The sequence below is a fragment of the Haliotis rufescens genome, unplaced genomic scaffold (assembly GCF_023055435.1).
Source record: "Haliotis rufescens isolate VD_foot unplaced genomic scaffold, xgHalRufe1.0.p SCAF_2, whole genome shotgun sequence".
NCBI lineage: Eukaryota > Metazoa > Mollusca > Gastropoda > Lepetellida > Haliotidae > Haliotis > Haliotis rufescens.
The window spans coordinates 17,362,485-17,381,815 of NW_025963890.1; the positions used below are offsets into that span (position 1 = coordinate 17,362,485).

At 38.3% G+C, this 19,331-nt stretch overlaps 1 protein-coding gene across 2 annotated transcripts; it reads left to right on the forward strand.

The window, feature by feature from the left end:
• Positions 1-383: 383 nt before the first annotated feature.
• On the forward strand, positions 384-11,222 carry LOC124138841 (pheromone-regulated protein PRM7-like). 2 transcript variants are annotated; one of them, XM_046505726.2, is made up of 6 exons: positions 384-623; positions 4,753-4,809; positions 6,207-6,293; positions 7,040-7,536; positions 7,921-7,970; positions 11,091-11,222. In XM_046505726.2, exons 2-6 carry the CDS (start codon positions 4,796-4,798, stop codon positions 11,139-11,141), a joined length of 699 nt encoding a protein of 232 aa, XP_046361682.2. In that variant the 5' UTR covers positions 384-623; positions 4,753-4,795; the 3' UTR covers positions 11,142-11,222. The 2 variants fall into 2 exon arrangements, with proteins under 2 accessions (XP_046361682.2, XP_048255661.1); XM_048399704.1 differs by lacking the exon at positions 384-623 and having other exon boundaries at positions 4,522-4,809.
• The last annotated feature ends 8,109 nt before the right edge of the window (positions 11,223-19,331 follow it).

The following is a 19,331-nucleotide window of genomic DNA, read 5'->3' on the forward strand; positions in this document are numbered from 1 at the left end:
TTAAACACGTGACTTATGTTTACATATCCATTTGTGTAGAATCCACTACGCGGGGACAGGGCTTCCCCCAGTGGAGACAGCGGATTCCCCCGAGAATATCCACAGCGGAGGGGCCAGTCCTTCCGAGCCAGTCGCAGAGAAAGAGGGGTGGGTGGATTGGAGTTGTGGGCTGTTTAAAGGGTGGGTGGGGGTTCGTGGTCTGTGAAAGGAGAAAGTAGTTTGTGTAGTCTTGAGTTTTGTGTTGAGTTTAGCTTTTTTTTTTTGGGGGGGGGGGTATTTACATGGGTAATGAAATTTGAGCAATTTTGTGGCAAACTTTCATAAATTAGATTTGAAGAGGACATTGAATCCATCACTATAAGCACACCACCACCACCATCATCATCATCGTCACCATCACCACCACCATCATCATCTATTATGTCTTATGATAGTTGATACCTTAACCCTCGTGAAATTCTGATAAGAAAGCATTACAGCTTAGTTTAATCAGATTCTGACTTCCTACCCTATTACAGCGAATCCCCCGAGCCTCCAAGCTCCCCGGAACTTCCCGTCCTCAACCAGCAGGAGATCCAGGACTTCTACAGGGAGTCTCTCCTCGCCCAGAAGGCCGCAGACAGGTCAGAGATAGGCCTTGGTGTACAGCAGGGAGTCTATTGTATGCCTTAGTTTAACGAGAGATCATATTACAGCAAGGACACTGTATTAAGCCTCTTAGACGCCATGGTTTAGTGTAACGAGTGAAGATGTTATAGCAGGGAGTCTATTGTATGCCTTAGTTTAACGAGAGATCATATTACAGCAAGGACACTGTATTAAGCCTCTTAGACGCCATGGTTTAGTGTAACGAGTGAAGATGTTATAGCAGGGAGTCTATTGTATGCCTTAGTTTAACGAGAGATCATATTACAGCAAGGACACTGTATTAAGCCTCTTAGACGCCATGGTTTAGTGTAACGAGTGAAGATGTTATAGCAGGGAGTCTATTGTATGCCTTAGTTTAACGAGAGATCACATTACAGCAAGGACACTGTATTAAGCCTCTTAGACGCCATGGTTTAGTGTAACGAGTGAAGATGTTATAGCAGGGAGTCTATTGTATGCCTTAGTTTAACGAGAGATCATATTACAGCAAGGACACTGTATTACGCCTCTTAGACGCCATGGTTTAGTGTAACGAGTGAAGATGTTATAGCAGGGAGTCTATTGTATGCCTTAGTTTAACGAGAGATCATATTACAGCAAGGACACTGTATTAAGCCTCTTAGACGCCATGGTTTAGTGTAACAAGTGAAGATGTTATAGCAGGGAGTCTATTGTATGCCTTAGTTTAACGAGAGATCATATTACAGCAAGGACACTGTATTAAGCCTCTTAGACGCCATGGTTTAGTGTAACGAGTGAAGATGTTATAGCAGGGAGTCTATTGTATGCCTTAGTTTAACGAGAGATCACATTACAGCAAGGACACTGTATGAAGCCTCTTAGACGCCATGGTTTAGTGTAACGAGTGAAGATGTTATAGCAGGGAGTCTATTGTATGCCTTAGTTTAACGAGAGATCACATTACAGCAAGGACACTGTATTACGCCTCTTAGACGCCATGGTTTAGTGTAACGAGTGAAGATGTTATAGCAGGGAGTCTATTGTATGCCTTAGTTTAACGAGAAATCATATTACAGCAAGGACACTGTATGAAGCCTCTTAGACGCCATGGTTTAGTGTAACGAGTGAACATGTCATAGCAGGGAGTCTCTTGTATGCCTTAGTTTAACGAGAGATCATATTACAGCAAGGACACTGTATTAAGCCTCTTAGACGCCATGGTTTAGTGTAACGAGTGAAGATGTTATAGCAGGGAGTCTATTGTATGCCTTAGTTTAACGAGAGATCATATTACAGCAAGGAAACTGAATTAAGCCTCTTAGACGCCATGGTTTAGTGTAACGAGTGAAGATGTTATAGCAGGGAGTCTATTGTATGCCTTAGTTTAACGAGAGATCACATTACAGCAAGGACACTGTATTAAGCCTCTTAGACGCCATGGTTTAGTGTAACGAGTGAAGATGTTATAGCAGGGAGTCTATTGTATGCCTTAGTTTAACGAGAGATCATATTGCAGCAAGGACACTGTATTAAGCCTCTTAGACGCCATGGTTTAGTGTAACGAGTGAAGATGTTATAGCAGGGAGTCTATTGTATGCCTTAGTTTAACGAGAGATCATATTACAGCAAGGACACTGTATTAAGCCTCTTAGACGCCATGGTTTAGTGTAACGAGTGAAGATGTTATAGCAGGGAGTCTATTGTATGCCTTAGTTTAACGAGAGATCATATTACAGCAAGGACACTGTATGAAGCCTCTTAGACGCCATGGTTTAGTGTAACGAGTGAAGATGTTATAGCAGGGAGTCTATTGTATGCCTTAGTTTAACGAGAGATCATATTACAGCAAGGACACTGTATGAAGCCTCTTAGACGCCATGGTTTAGTGTAACGAGTGAAGATGTTATAGCAGGGAGTCTATTGTATGCCTTAGTTTAACGAGAGATCATATTACAGCAAGGACACTGTATTAAGCCTCTTAGACGCCATGGTTTAGTGTAACGAGTGAAGATGTTATAGCAGGGAGTCTAGTGTATGCCTTAGTTTAACGAGAGATCATATTACAGCAAGGACACTGTATGAAGCCTCTTAGACGCCATGGTTTGGTGTATCACAGCAATTACATAAGAGTAGACGCCGACATTGGACGGTACACATGTATACTCTCTCAGGACTTGATCAAATTACTCGTGATGGGTTCTCCGCTGAGACAGAGGGACCGACCATTGGGTATTCTGGTGGGGGCGTGGGGTTTTGTAAGGAAACTGGGTATTTTTTCAGCTATATTTTCAAATCCATAAAAAAATGTTTAATCAAAACTATGAGCCTAAACATTTCTTTACCCAAAACACGTTGCAACAATGTTTACCCATGCACAAAAGTTAAGCGCCACCCACCATATTTGTGAGCTGTTACTTTTGGCACTTAATGATGACTTTTATAACGAGATGAACAATTGTTATAAGCCGTATATGTAAATCTCATGTGATGCAAAAGTTGTCCCAAAGCAAGTTTATCTTGTGTTCCAAAAGAATATGAGCAGAAAGGAATTTTACCAAAGACCAGAAATTGAAGGATTAGAAAACATTGAAAAACTTTTTTTGTCATGTAACTGTCATGATATGATCAGACCATATCAGATGTCACATAGACACCCTAGGGAGTGGAGAGGCTATTGCAAGACCGAAACGTCAGTAACGTGTGTATGATCCACGGACATTGACCACAGCTTCAACCCTACGCCTCATACTCATTACAAGTCGTTGAATGCTTCTCTGAAGCAAACGGATCCGTTCTTCATGAAGTGCGGCTTCAAGTCCAGCGAGATTTTGAACTGGGGGATCACGATGGCTGATTTTCCAGCCAAGAATGTCCCAGAGATGCTCAATCGGATTAAGATCCGGACTACAGGCCGGCCAAGGAAGAGTGGCAATAGCTTCTTGACGCAAATAAGCTAAAACTGCCCGAGATCTGTGTGGTCTAGCATTGTCGTCCATGTAAACAGGTCTTGTCTGAAGGGGATGGTTGTCAAAATGAAGGACTACCACTGGACGAAGAACGGCATCTTGGTATTGTTGGCCATTCAGGTTTCAACGAATTGACACCAGCGGAAATTTGCAGCCAAAGGAAACACAACCCCATATCATGACAGACCCCCGCCACATGCTAAGGTCTTCTGGATGTTCCTTGGTGCAAAACGAGTGTTACGTTGCCTCCAAACACGTATTCGACCATCAACAGTTCGTAGCAGCATTCGACACTCGTCAAACCAATGGATTCTTCTCCAGTTGGTCAAGTTCCATCGACTACGGGCACGACACCATATCAGACGATTCCGCATGTGCCTCTCAGTCAGGACGTTTTACTGGTCTTCAGCCGCTCTGAGGTGACACCTTACGGTCATCGTCGAGAGTCTCTGATGGGTAATCCACTGCAGTCTTAAATCTGTTGAAGTGGCAAATGGATCTCGTCTGACTATCCCGAAAAGACGTCTATCCTCTCTGTTAGAGGTCTTTCTTGGCCTACCAGACCTATGCCTGTCATTGACAACATTGGTTTGACCATGTTTGACAATCAAACGAGTGATAACACTGTGATGACGACCCATTTGTCTTGCAATGGTCCTGCATGACATGCCAGCATTTTTCATCACTTGCCATCTTTCAGCGTTCGTTAACTTTCTCCTCACCATGGCTGATTTTCAACCTCTATTGGAAGGGGAATCTCACACAGGAGCAAAATGCAACCACGTGTCTGAAACTTGAATTTCACTATTTATAGGGTAAGGGAACTGCAGAAACACGTAAAGCACGCTTTCTGTGTTGTATCTGGACAAATTTGGGTTCTTGAAACTATGGAAGCCTAATTCAGTCATACATCATCATGTTTCGTATTTCTGATTCCCACACGTGACATCAAGAGACTATGAATATGGTGGCGCTTAACTTTTGTGCATGTATATATTTTGTGTGGCGGCATAATCTGGAAGCATAATAATTGTTTTCAAGCATTTTCTGGGACAATACCTTCTTTGCGATAAAATCAATGCCATTTAAAAGATATCATCGCCTGTCATGTCCTCACTGGGATAACAATCTTGTGTGCTCTAAACGGTTATACACCATATATGATATGTGGTTTCAGTGCCAGAAAGCTGACCACATCCACTAGCCCGGACAATGAGCTGATGTTCTATGACTCGTAAGTTTCCTGTCTCCATTAGCACTTACTTAGAACATAAACTTCTCTCCGACACTCTGGAGGATTAATTTCATTACAGAATGATATACTAATCCACTTTTGATAGGGATGTTTGGTTTTTTTTTATCTTTCTAGGATACACACAATTGATTCTTATTGCACGTCACATGTATATTTAAATAAAACGACATATCTGATTGTCCCTGTCAAAAGTTGAGTAGTATATAATAGATGTGGTCTTGGCTACTAGATATATTCTAGTTGTTGTCCTAACCAGACGTGTATTTACCAAGCCCAATAAAACCTACTTGTCGATGTTAAAAATGGATAATATTATTGGCTGAACCTATTTGTACATATACGATATTCAAAACCAGTTCAAGAACACCCACAATGGGAAAGCTCAGTGTTGCAATATCGACTAGCAATGACAGATTAACTGTAGTCGTAAAAACGAATCAGGTGTTCTTTAACTTCTTTTGAGTAGTAAATACAGTGAGCTGAAATGGTAACCATGGACACCAACACCAATCCCCAACACGAGGGGTTGTGTGACAAATGGTTTTCTGTCGGTACCAACAGTTCCCGGGCCCTATTCCTCAAAGCGATCTTAGTGCAAAGACTAAGCTGACTTTAAAGATGGGAGTCACAACCTTGACTCCAAGGCGGCTAAGATCGAATTGTGCATAATGAATAAGGTTTCGGTATGGTGATTGTAAAGTTGATTGTAAGCGCCTAAGATCGATTGTAACTAAGGTTGGTCTGTACAAGTGGAAGGGCACGGGTGGTTGAGTCGTCTATGGCACCGCGATTCGCTGTGCAGAGTTGCGTCCCTTGGGCACGCAAGAAACCTATGATTGTGGGTTCGAATCCCGGTTCGTACCGATTATGTTTCTAGGTTTGTCAGCACCATACCCGTGCTCGTGGGTTTCACCGAAGTGGTAAACGTCTGAGACCTGTATCACTTCGGGCTTTCCTCCCACATTAAGCTGACACGCCGCGATATAACTGTAATACTGTTAAAACCGGCGTTAAACCCAACTCACTCACTCACTCACTCACTCACTCACTGTATAAGTGGGCCCTGGAATTGGTTTAGTTTAATCCGAAACATGAACACGGGTCTGCTGCTGAAATGATGTTATAACGAATCAAAATAACATTGATATTGTTCTTTCTGGTTCCCAAAGCCAACTAAACACACATTTCAGACTGTTTTTGTATATACAATGCTCAACATTTGCCAAGGACCAACATTGTCATCTTCGGGCGGTGATCCTTAGCAAATGTTGAGTAGTATAGTTATTGTACACACCAGTAATGGTATTATTGCTGTAAAATAAGACTTGACAATAAAAGGACAGGACACTGATGTTTGTTGCCTCGTTTCCTCAAAGCGCAAGCAGTGGAAGCCAGGCCACCAACCCAGAACTACTGGAGGCAAAGACTGGATCGAGATCCGACATGGCACCATACGAAGACAGGTACTTGCTTTGGGTGAAGTTAAAAAGTACAATTTATGATAATACACATTTCCGTAAGTATGGAGAAAAATACCCCACAACTACGACGGATATGTACGGAGTTAACGGAGTTAACTTATGGCGATTAGAGATTTTACTGTTTGACTGGGACTGTCAAGGTGTTATGATTTTTATCCAACATCAAACTATAAAACTGGTGTTAGAGAATGTTTTTTTATTGAGTTAAAATTAATAATTTTGGGAGTTCTGAAATAAAGGAACATGTGTTTCAGTGTTATTTTTGTTTGATTTACATGAAAAATAGAAAAATAATAGAACGTGTTCCCTAAAACCACATCTGAGCGTTCGTCGGATTCGTTTTATATAGTTAAAACAGTCCACATCATGCCCCATAACCTCTCCACCAAGGCGTGAAGAACGAACCTCTAAGAACCGTTCAAGTATCTGTTTACCTGTATTTAAGTCTTTGTTATCTTTGGTGTTATTTATTCATTAAACATATGATCAGTTTTCAATAACACTTGTTTCCTTTTGAAAAACATGAGGCTGTGTCTACATTGGACACGGTTGAAACGCATGGCATTACTATTTGTTCTTTGAATAATACAGGTCATATTTACGAAATGTTATCATTGTGAGTCCCATTGCTAATGTCAACACTTTATATAGTGTATGTATCACTAACAACATTGACATTACTTATGAAAGATTCTTTCGTTTGTTGCAATTCTGTATTCCTATTTCAGAGGTCTGTCGCCTAGTTCGCTTGTGAACGATGACTTAAAATGCGAGGATGCACGTGCAATCTCACCCTCACTGAGTGTACACATCTCACGTGCCACCTCACCAACAGGTGTTAGCATCTCACGTGCAACATCACCAACAGCAGGTGTCAGCATCTCACGTGCCACCTCACCAACAGCAGGTGTCAGCATCTCACGTGCCACCTCGCCAACAGGTGTTAGCATCTCACGTGCAACATCACCAACGGCAGGTGTCAGCATCTCACGAGCATCAACACCAACAGTAGGTGTCAGCATCTCACGTGCCACCTCGCCAAGAACAGGTGTCAGCATCTCACGTGCAACATCACCAACAGCAGGTGTCAGCATCTCACGAGCATCAACACCAACAGCAGGTGTCAGCATCTCACGTGCCACCTCGTCAACAACAGTTGTCGGCATCTCACGAGCATCAACACCAACAGCAGGTGTCAGCATCCCACAAGACCCCTCAAACGAAGGTAGAAGTTCATTGAGTATATATATAGTGAGCTCAGGAGGCGATGTGTTGCTCAGGAAGCGCTCGTAAAATTTCAAAATCTATGTAACATATCCTCAAGCAACATTGATCAATAGTAACAATTTTCAATATAATGCAATAACCTGATGCATCCAGTTTGATGGTAGATTTGGTCGGTAGTGAAGCAGTCGGTGATGGGATGGCCGGTAAGAGGAAACTGCTAAAAATAACCTACAATTACCTGTCACATATCCTCTAGTTGTCTCACAGTCCCAGAACCATATCCTTTCCCCATCCGCCTAGCCCTTACAGTAATGCTATAGCTCTTAAAGAAGCAAGTTTAGATTTATTATTGTTCTCAATAATATCATGTATTTACTTACAGTGGTATCTGCAGCCAGGCAAACAACAGGCATCCGCAGACGCATTCGTCGGGTAGGTACATATGTCCTTGATAAATTACATTTACTTGTCATCAAACACAACCACCAAAATAGTCCGTCATCAATTATATAATCACTGCAATGTGTTTTTTCAAAGGTATCTGACAGTGTCTGCTGTCTGTTACTTCATGCCAGTGCCTGCCAGTGTCTGCTAGTATCTGACAGTGTCTGTTACTTCATGCCAGTTCCTGCCAGTGTCTGATAGTATCTGACAGTGTCTGCTGCTGGTGTCTGTTACTGCATGCCAGTTCCTGCCAGTTCCTGTCAGTGCCTGGCAGTGTCTGCTGGTGTCTGTTACTTCATGCCAGTTCCTGCCAGTGTCTGATAGTATCTGACAGTGTCTGCTGCTGGTGTCTGTTACTGCATGCCAGTACCTGCCAGTGTCTGCTAGTATCTGACAGTGCCTGACTGACAGTGTCTACTGCTGGTGTCTGTTACTGCATGCCAGTTCCTGTCAGTGCCTGGCAGTGTCTGCTGGTGTCTGTTACTTCATGCCAGTTCCTGCCAGTGTCTGCTGGTGCCTGACAGTGCCTGCCAGTGTCTGCTGGTGTCTGTTACTGCATGCCAGTGCCTGCCAGTGTCTGCTAGTATCTGACAGTGCCTGACTGACAGTGTCTACTGCTGGTGTCTGTAACTGCATGCCAGTTCCTGCCAGTTCCTGTCAGTGCCTGACAGTGCCTGTCAGTGTCTGCTGGTGTCTGTTACTTCATGCCAGTGCCTGCCAGTGTCTGCTAGTATCTGACAGTGTCTGCTGCTGGTGTCTGTTACTGCATGCCAGTACCTGCCAGTGTCTGCTAGTATCTGACAGTGTCTGCTGCTGGTGTCTGTTACTGCATGCCAGTACCTGCCAGTGTCTGCTAGTATCTGACAGTGTCTACTGCTGGTGTCTGTTACTGCATGCCAGTTCCTGCCAGTTCCTGTCAGTGCCTGACAGTGCCTGTCAGTGTCTGCTGGTGTCTGTTACTTCATGCCAGTGCCTGCCAGTGTCTGCTAGTATCTGACAGTGTCTGCTGCCGGTGTCTGTTACTGCGAGCCAGTACCTGCCAGTGTCTGCTAGTATCTGACAGTGTCTGCTGCTGGTGTCTGTTACTGCATGCCAGTACCTGCCAGTGTCTGCTAGTATCTGACAGTGTCTGCTGCTGGTGTCTGTTACTGCATGCCAGTGCCTGCCAGTGTCTGCTGCTGGTGTCTGTTACTGCATGCAGGTACCTGCCAGTGTCTGCTGGTGCCTGACAGTGTCGGCTGGTGTCAGCCAGTGACTTCTGGTGCTTGGTGGTGTACGTTACTGCATGAAAATGTCTGCTAGTGCCTGACAGTTTCTGCTAGAGTCTGCCAGTATCTGTGAGTGCCTGATAGTGTTTGCTGGCGTCTGTTACTGCATAACAGTGTCTGCCAGTGCCTGACAGTCCCAGCCAGTGTCTGCTAGTGCCTTCTAAAGCATGCCAGTGTCTGCTGGTATCTGTTACTACCTGGCAGTGTATGCCAGTTCCAGACAGTGTCAACCAGTGTCTGCCAGTGTCTCCTGGTGTCTGCTAGTGCCTGATGATGTCTGACTGTATCTGCTGGTGTCTGTTACTGCATGCCAGTGTCTGACTGCCTGACTGTCTGAAAGTGTCTGCTGGTGTCTGTTACTGCATGCCAGTGCCTGCCAGTATCTGGCAGTGCCTGACTGCCTGACAGTGTCGGCTGGTGTCAGCCAGTGTCTGCTAGTGCCTTCTAAAGCATGCCAGTGCCTGCTGGTGTCTGTTACTGCCTGCCAGTGTCTGCTAGTGCCTGCCAGTATCTGACAGTGCCTGACTGTCTGACGGTGTCAGCCAGTGTCTGCTAGTGCCTTCTAAAGCATGCCAGTGCCTGCTGGTGTCTGTTACCGCCTGCCAGTGTCTGCTAGTGCCTGCCAGTATCTGACAGTGCCTGACTGTCTGACGGTGTCTGTTACCGCCTGCCAGTGTCTGCTAGTGCCTGCCAGTATCTGACAGTGCCTGACTGTCTGACGGTGTCTGTTACTGCCTGCCAGTGTCTGCTAGTGCCTGCCAGTATCTGACAGTGCCTGACTGTCTGACGGTGTCGGCTGGTGTCAGCCAGTGTCTGCTAGTGCCTTCTAAAACATGCCAGTGCCTGCTGGTGTCTGTTACCGCCTGCCAGTGTCTGCTAGTGCCTGCCAGTATCTGACAGTGCCTGACTGTCTGACGGTGTCTGCCAGTGCCTGCAAGTGTCTACAGCTGTCTGCTAGTGCCTGAGTGTCTGGCAGTGCCTGCTAGCGTCTGTATTTCAATTTAACAGTTAACATTACACAGACAAACCCGTGAAGATGAGGGTCTTCAGCAACCCATACTTGTCGTAAGAGAAGACTAACGGGGTTGGGTGGTCAGGCTCGCTGACTCGGTTGATGCATGTCACCGTATCCCAAATGTGTAGATCTATGATGTTTATCACTGGATTGTCTGGTCCAGACTCGATTACATACAGACCGCCGTCATACAACTATTGCTGACCCCGGCGTTTAAAAACAAGCACACAAACAAAACACAGATACACGGTCTCAGTTTCAGCCTTGTATTAAATACAAAATGTAGAACAAGGCAGCAGATAGGCAGCAGATCCCTCCTTGAGGATATTTGTTATCTATTCATAATACACAAAACTGATTCTCATAACATGTCAAGTTTAGATTCAAATAGAATGACGTATCTGGTTTTATTACCCATATGGGCTCAAATATGCAGTGTAATAACTTTTTGATATTTGCACAGTGTGCAATTAGTGATTCTTGATCGGCGACAGTTGATGTTTTTTTTCTTGAAACATGTCTTTAATATGAATATGGGTAATAAATAGAATAACCCACTCGGTACGAGTGATTACGCAAAATATGTCACTCGTGAAATTAATGTTTTAAGTTCCTCGCTAAAGCTCGGAACTTAAAACATTAATTTCACGTGTGACATATTTTCCGTAATCATTTGTACCTCGTGGGTTATTCTATAAATCCCTACCAAATGTTCAGTAATATAATAACCAAAGTGTTCACTTTGCTAGCCCTGGAGAAGGAAACGTGTTGCTTGAACTTGCTTTAAATCATGAATACACAACTGAGTTTAAACATTATTTTCAGGCATTCTCCCGACTTCTCAGGCCATTCAGATCCTGCTTTGGCCACCGCTAAGATCCTTGGTTCAAAACGATATCACGGCAGCAACACTATCATTGGCTCTCCAAATCACGTGTGTAGAGGTCAAAGGTAATCCAGGTGTGTAGTCAGGGTAGTCCTGTAAAAGTGCATTGTGAAAGGGTGGGATGGAGAGGTCGTCAATGTCAATGTCCCTGTTTTGATGAGTACTCTGTTAGATGGAAGTTCACAATGCAAGTGATATTTTTACCTAATCAGTGTTTTATCCCCCCAAATATGGTGTGGCATTTTATCGAAATACGCTTTGAATTACCTGAAATTTGTATCTATCAATACATAACAATGTACGAAAAGCTATGTATTGATATAATACAAAGATATATTGCAAAAGATTAGTGAATAATATGTGAATTAATTTGAAATATAAGCAAAATGTTATGAATATGAAACACACAGGCAAAACCTGAACAGAGGCAAAGCATCAACGCCCTTGGGGTTGTGACAATAAGTTTCACTTTCTCAATAACTGAAATGCCTATTCATATGTACAGAAGCGATAAATTAATAAAGCAATTATAACTGATAATTTCGTAATGTAAACTAGTAAAATACGAATTATGTTGTGTGAAGGCACAATAATGTATGTGTTGTTGTCGATAAATGTCCAGTGAAAACAGGAAAGCAATGCACCTGCTGGTTATCAAAACTATTTGTTTGATATCGGTAAAAAGCGTTTAATATACATCCAGTTAAATAATAAGAATTGTGTTTAGTGAAGGCACAATAAAATATGTATTGTTGTTAATAAATATCTATTGTTGTTAATAAATATCTAGTGAAAACCGAAAAGCAATGCGCCTGCTGGTTATCAAAACTATTTGTTTGATATCGGTAAAAAGCGTTTAATATACATCCAGTTAAATAATAAGATATGTGTTTAGTGAAGGCACAATAATATATGTATTGTTGTTAATATATATCTAGTGAAAACAGAAAAGCAATGCACCTGCTGGTTATCAAAATTATTTGTTTGATATCGGTAAAAAGCATTTAATATACATCCAGTGAAATAATAAGAATTGTGTTTAGTGAAGGCACAATAATATATGTACTGTTGTTAATAAATATCTATTGTTGTTAATAAATATCTAGTGAAAACAGAAAAGCAATGCACCTGCTGGTTATCAAAACTATTTGTTTGATATCAGTAAAAAGCGTTTAATATACATCCAGTTAAATAGTAAGAATTGTGTTCAGTGAAGGCACAATAATATATGTACTGTTGTTAATAAATATCTATTGTTGTTAATAAATATCTAGTGAAAACAGAAAAGCAATGCACCTGCTGGTTATCAAAACTATTTGTTTGATATCGGTAAAAAGCATTTGTAAACTGAAAATGTCGTAATATATATACGGTGAAATAAGAATAATTGTGTTTAGAGAAGGCACAATAATATATGTACTGTTGTTAATAAATATCTAGAGAAAAGAGAAAATCAATGCACCTGCTGGTTATCAAAACTATTTGCTTGATGTCGGTAAAAAGCATTGAATTTACATCCAGAAAAATAATAAGAATTGTGTTCAGTGAAGGCACAATAATATATGTATTGTTGTTAATATATATCTAGTGAAAACAGAAAATCAATGCACCTGCTGGTTATCAAAACTATTTGTTTGATATCGGTAAAACGCATTGGTAAATTCAAAATTTCATAATATATATGCAGTGAAATTATAAGAATTGTGTTTAGAGAAGGCACAATAATATATGTACTGTTGTTAATAAATATCTAGTGAAAACAGAAAATCAATGCACCTGCTGGTTATCAAAACTGTTTGTTTGATATCGGTAAAAAGCATTTAATATACATCCAGTGAAAAAATAAGAATTGTGTTCAGTGAAGGCACAATAATATATGTATTGTTGTTAATATATATCTTGTGAAAACAGAAAAGCAATGCACCTGCTGGTTATCAAAACTATTTATTTGATATCGGTAAAAAGCATTTGTAAACTGAAAATGTCGTAATATATATACAGTGAAATAGTAAGAATTGTGTTTAGAGAGGGCACAATAACATATGTATTGTTGCTAAAATATATATAGTGAAAACAGAAAATCAATGCACCTGCTGGTTATCAAAACTGTTTGTTTGATATCAATAAAAAGCATTGAATATACATCCATTGAAATAATAAGAATTGTGTTTAGAGAAGGCACAATAATATATGTATTGTTGTAAATAAATATCTAGTGAAAACAGAAAAGCAATGCACCTGCTGGTTATCAAAACTATTTGTTTGATATCGGTAAAACGCATTGGTAAATTCAAAATTTCATAATATATATGCAGTGAAATTATAAGAATTGTGTTTAGAGAAGGCACAATAATATATGTAGTGTTGTTAATAAATATCTAGAGAAAAGAGAAAAGCAATGCACCTGCTGGTTATCAAAACTATTTGCTTGATATCGGTAAAAAGCATTTAATATACATCCAGTAAAATAATAAGAATTGTGTTCAATGAAGGCACAATAATATATGTATTGTTGTTAATATATATCTAGTGAAAACAGAAAATCAATGCACCTGCTGGTTATCAAAACTATTTGTTTGATATCGGTAAAAAGCATTTGTAAACCGAAAATTCCGTAATATAGATACATTGAAATAAGAAGAATTGTGTTCAGTGAAGGCACAATAATATATGTATTGTTGTTATGTATATCTAGTGAAAAATAGAAAATCAATGCACCTGCTGGTTATCAAAACTATTTGCTTGATATCGGTAAAAAGCATTTAATATACATCCAGTAAAATAATAAGAATTGTGTTCAGTGAAGGCACAATAATATATGTATGGTTGTTAATATATATCTAGTGAAAACAGAAAAGCAATGCACCTGCTGGTTATCAAAACTATTTGTTTAATATCGGTAAAAAGCATTTAATATACATCCAGTGAAATAATAAGAATTGTGTTCAGTGAAGGCACAAAAATATATGTATTGTTGTTAATATATATCTAGTGAAAACAGAAAAGCAATGCACCTGCTGGTTATCAAAACTATTTGTTTGATATCGGTAAAAAGCATTTGTAAACTGAAAATGTCGTAATATATATACAGTGAAATAGTAAGAATTGTGTTTAGAGAGGGCACAATAACATATGTATTGTTGCTAAAATATATATAGTGAAAACAGAAAATCAATGCACCTGCTGGTTATCAAAACTGTTTGTTTGATATCAATAAAAAGCATTGAATATACATCCATTGAAATAATAAGAATTGTGTTTAGAGAAGGCACAATAATATATGTATTGTTGTAAATAAATATCTAGTGAAAACAGAAAAGCAATGCACCTGCTGGTTATCAAAACTATTTGTTTGATATCGATAAAACGCATTGGTAAATTCAAAATTTCATAATATATATGCAGTGAAATTATAAGAATTGTGTTTAGAGAAGGCACAATAATATATGTAGTGTTGTTAATAAATATCTAGAGAAAAGAGAAAAGCAATGCACCTGCTGGTTATCAAAACTATTTGCTTGATATCGGTAAAAAGCATTTAATATACATCCAGTAAAATAATAAGAATTGTGTTCAATGAAGGCACAATAATATATGTATTGTTGTTAATATATATCTAGTTAAAACAGAAAATCATTGCACCTGCTGGTTATCAAAACTATTTGTTTGATATCGGTAAAAAGCATTTGTAAACCGAAAATTCCGTAATATATATACATTGAAATAAGAAGAATTGTGTTCAGTGAAGGCACAATAATATATGTATTGTTGTTATGTATATCTAGTGAAAAATAGAAAATCAATGCACCTGCTGGTTATCAAAACTATTTGCTTGATATCGGTAAAAAGCATTTAATATACATCCAGTAAAATAATAAGAATTGTGTTCAGTGAAGGCACAATAATATGTGTATGGTTGTTAATATATATCTAGTGAAAACAGAAAAGCAATGCACCTGCTGGTTATCAAAACTATTTGTTTAATATCGGTAAAAAGCATTTAATATACATCCAGTGAAATAATAAGAATTGTGTTCAGTGAAGGCACAAAAATATATGTATTGTTGTTAATATATATCTAGTGAAAACAGAAAATCAATGCACCTGCTGGTTATCAAAACTATTTGTTTGATATCGGTAAAAAGCATTTGTAAACTGAAAATGTCGTAATATATATACAGTGAAATAATAAGAATTGTGTTTAGAGAGGGCACAATAACATATGTATTGTTGCTAATATATATCTAGTGAAAACAGAAAAATCAATGCACCTGCTGGTTATCAAAACTGTTTGTTTGATATCAATAAAAAGCATTGAATATACATCCATTGAAATAATAAGAATTGTGTTTAGAGAAGGCACAATAATATATGTATTGTTGTTAATAAATATCTAGTGAAAACAGAAAAGCAATGCACCTGCTGGTTATCAAAACTATTTGCTTGATATCGGTAAAAAGCATTTAATATACAACCAGTGAAATAATAAGAATTGTGTTCAGTGAAGGCACAATAATATATGTATTGTTGTTAATATATATCTAGTGAAAACAGAAAATCAATGCACCTGCTGGTTATCAAAACTATTTGTTTGATATCGGTAAAAAGCATTTGAAAACTGAAAATTTCGTAATATATATACAGTAAAATAAGAAGAATTGTGTTCAGTGAAGGCACAATAATATATGTATTGTTGTTAATATATATCTAGTGAAAACAGAAAATCAATGCACCTGCTGGCTATAAAAACTATTTGTTTCATATCGGTAAAAAGCATTTAATATACAACCAGTGAAATAATAAGAATTGTGTTCAGTGAAGGCACAATAATATATGTAGTGTTGTTAATATATATCTAGTGAAAACAGAAAATGAATGCACCTGCTGGATATCAAAACTATTTGTTTGATATCGGTAAAAAGCATTGAATATACATCCAGTGAAATAATAAAAATTGTGTTTAGAGAAGGCACAATAATATATGTATTGTTGTTAATAAATAGCTAGTGAAAACAGAAAAGCAATGCACCTGCTGGTTATCAAAACTATGTTTGATATCGTTAAAAAGCATTTGTAAAACTGAAAATTTCGTAATACATATACAGTGAAATAATAAGAATTGTGTTTAGAGAAGGCACAATAATGTATGTATTGTTGTTAATATATATCTAGTTAAAACAGAAATGCAATGCACCTGCTGGTTATCAAAACTGTTTGTTTGATATCGGTAAAAAGCATTTGTAAACTGAAAATGTCGTAATATATACATCCAGTGAAATAAGAAGAATTGTGTTCAGTGAAGGCACAATAATGTATGTATTGTTGTTAATAAATATCTAGTGAAAACAGAAAAGCAATGCGCCTGCTGGTTATCACAACTATTTGTTTGATATCGGTAAAAAATATTTAATGTACATCCAGTTAAATAATAAGAATTGTGTTCAGTGAAGGCACAATAACATATGTATTGTTGTTATTAAATATCTAGTGAAAACAGAAAAGCAATGCACCTACTGGTTATCAAAACTGTTTATGTTTGATATCGGTAAAAAGCATTTGTAAAATGAAAATTTCGGAATATACATCCTGTTAAACAATAATAATTGTGTTCAATTAAGGCACAATAATATGTGTATCTTTGTTATGGAGTTTGAAAAGGATAATATACATCAAATATAATAATATGTGACATACTGATCAAAAAGGTAATATGGTCAGTGAAGCTAAGTGAAATATTTTGATACATAACCGTACACAGAATATAAGTATTGAATCATTTTGCACGTCTTATCATGAACAAAAGCATTGAATCATTTTCTGTATAATGTATCATCGTTAAAAGTATTGAATGATTATTGTCTAATAATGGACCAAATAAGTTGAAGATTAATCGTGGACACCAGTGTGAACAGGAGCATTTGTTTATAATCATGGACAGAGTTATGATAAGTTACTTGAAGTAAAACCATGAACGTATTTTCTCTGCTTGGTAGCTATAGGACCTGAAATATCCACACAGGCAAAGGTAACTGCGACCGTGTTCTCAGTGGTCCTGTTTTGTTTTGGGGAAGCATTAAACTCAAAATACCCCTATCGTTTACATTGAAGATTTAAAATTTTCTTGCATTTAAAAGTGAACCCCAGAGGCTTTCTTTAGAATCCATTAATAATTACAATGTAGACAACTTTCAACTTCTACTTCTGTTTAGCAATATAAGAGTTCTGGATGCAAGTTGGGGTGAACTCTCTGGCTATTTTCACCCTCAGTTAAAGTTGTACAACAGTTGGAAATAAATATCATTGGAGCTGTAACTTTTTTTTACATTCAAACCGTATTAAGTTCATGTAACCCAAATGTCAAATTCTACTTTTGCTTGGCTGTATCGGAGTTGTGGTGAAAACTCTGGTTATTGTCATCATCCATTAAAGGTGTACAGCAGTTCGAAAAGGAAAGATAATTTGAGCTGTAACTTTCTATTTTTCATTGATACTCAGTCAAACCGTATCAAGTTCATAAAATTGAAGATGGTGAAATCTACTTCTGCTTAATATTATTGGAGCTCTAAATACAAGTAAGGGTGTAATGTCTGGTTATTTTCATCCTCAGTTAAAGGTTGTGAAGCAGTTTGAAAGAAATATAATAATTATTGGAGATGTAACTTTCGTTTTTACAGTCAAACCGTATCAAGTTCCTATAACTCAAAATGTAAAATTCTACTTCTGTAATTCTGCATAGCAATGTCGGAGTTCTGAAAAGGGTGAAATGTCTGGCTATTTTAATCCTCAAAAAATGTGTATAACAGTTCGAAAGGGATAGGTAATTTCTGCTATAGCTTCCTTTTTTACATTGGTTCTCAAACCATACCAGGCTTGATCTTGAGTTGTTTATACAAGTTTTCACACATTTCGAAACCTGATTAATCTGTGAAGTCATTTAGTCAATAACACAATAGTTATTATGCATTTTCAGTAATAAATAAATTTAAATGCCCACGGTTTCATTTGCATCTGAGTACTCTAGTCGACAATAAATCCGAACAGGTAGCTGTTCCACAAAGCAGTCTTAGCGTTATGACTGCTATAAGTCTATGTTCACGTATGGGAGTTTGCGGAAGCGGGACCTGAAGAAGTAAGTGTCAAATTGTTTATGTCAATTATAATCACCAGCCGAAGTATCAAATTATTTAATGTATAATCATGAACAGTAATATATGTAATTATTTGTTATAACAAATCCCTTTTTATATCATGAACAGAAGTGTTGAATTTTGTCGAATCATGAACAAAACTGCTGAATCATTGTATGTCTAATCACGAACAGAAGAACTGAATCATTGTATGTCTAATCATGAGAAGTATTGAAGTATTTCATGTCTGATCACGAACAGCAGAATTGAAGCATTGTATGTCTAATCATGAACAGAACTTGCTGTTTAGTGATGAATATACATTGTATGATTGGTAGCTACAGGAGCAAGACCTGAAGTATCACGTTATACTCACAGGCAAAGGTAACTGTGACCATGTTCTATGTGGCCATGTTATGCTTTTTGGAAGCATTGAACTCAAATCACCCCTAATGTTTACATCGAATATTTAAAATGTACTGGCATTTAAGAGGCGAAATATGCACCCCAAAGGTTTTCTAAAGAATCCGTTTTAAGAATTAGATTGGAAGCAAATTTATAATTTCAACTTCTACATCAGCTAAGCAATATTGGAGTTCTGAATACAGGTTATGGTGAAATGTTTTACTATTTTTATCTTCAACTGATGGACACAAAGATAATTGGAGTTGTACCTTTCATTTTTACTTTCAAACCGCATCAAGGACATATAACTAAAACCGTCGAATGTACTTCTGCTTAGTAATGTTATCCATAAAGATCCTGGGTAGAATATGTCTTCAGCAACCAATGCTTGCTGTAAAAGGCGATTATGCTTGTCGTCAGAGGCGATCGGGTGGTCAGGCTGGCTGACTTGGTTGATTCATGTCATCATATCCCAATTGCATAGATCGATGCTCATGATGTCAATCACTGGATTGTCTGGTCCAGACTCGATTATTTACAGACCGCCGTCATATAGCTGGAATATTGCTGAGTGCGGCGTTAAACAAACAAATAAAGCTTAGTATTTCCACCCTCAAAGGTGTTAAGCAGTTCGAAAAAGAAAGATAA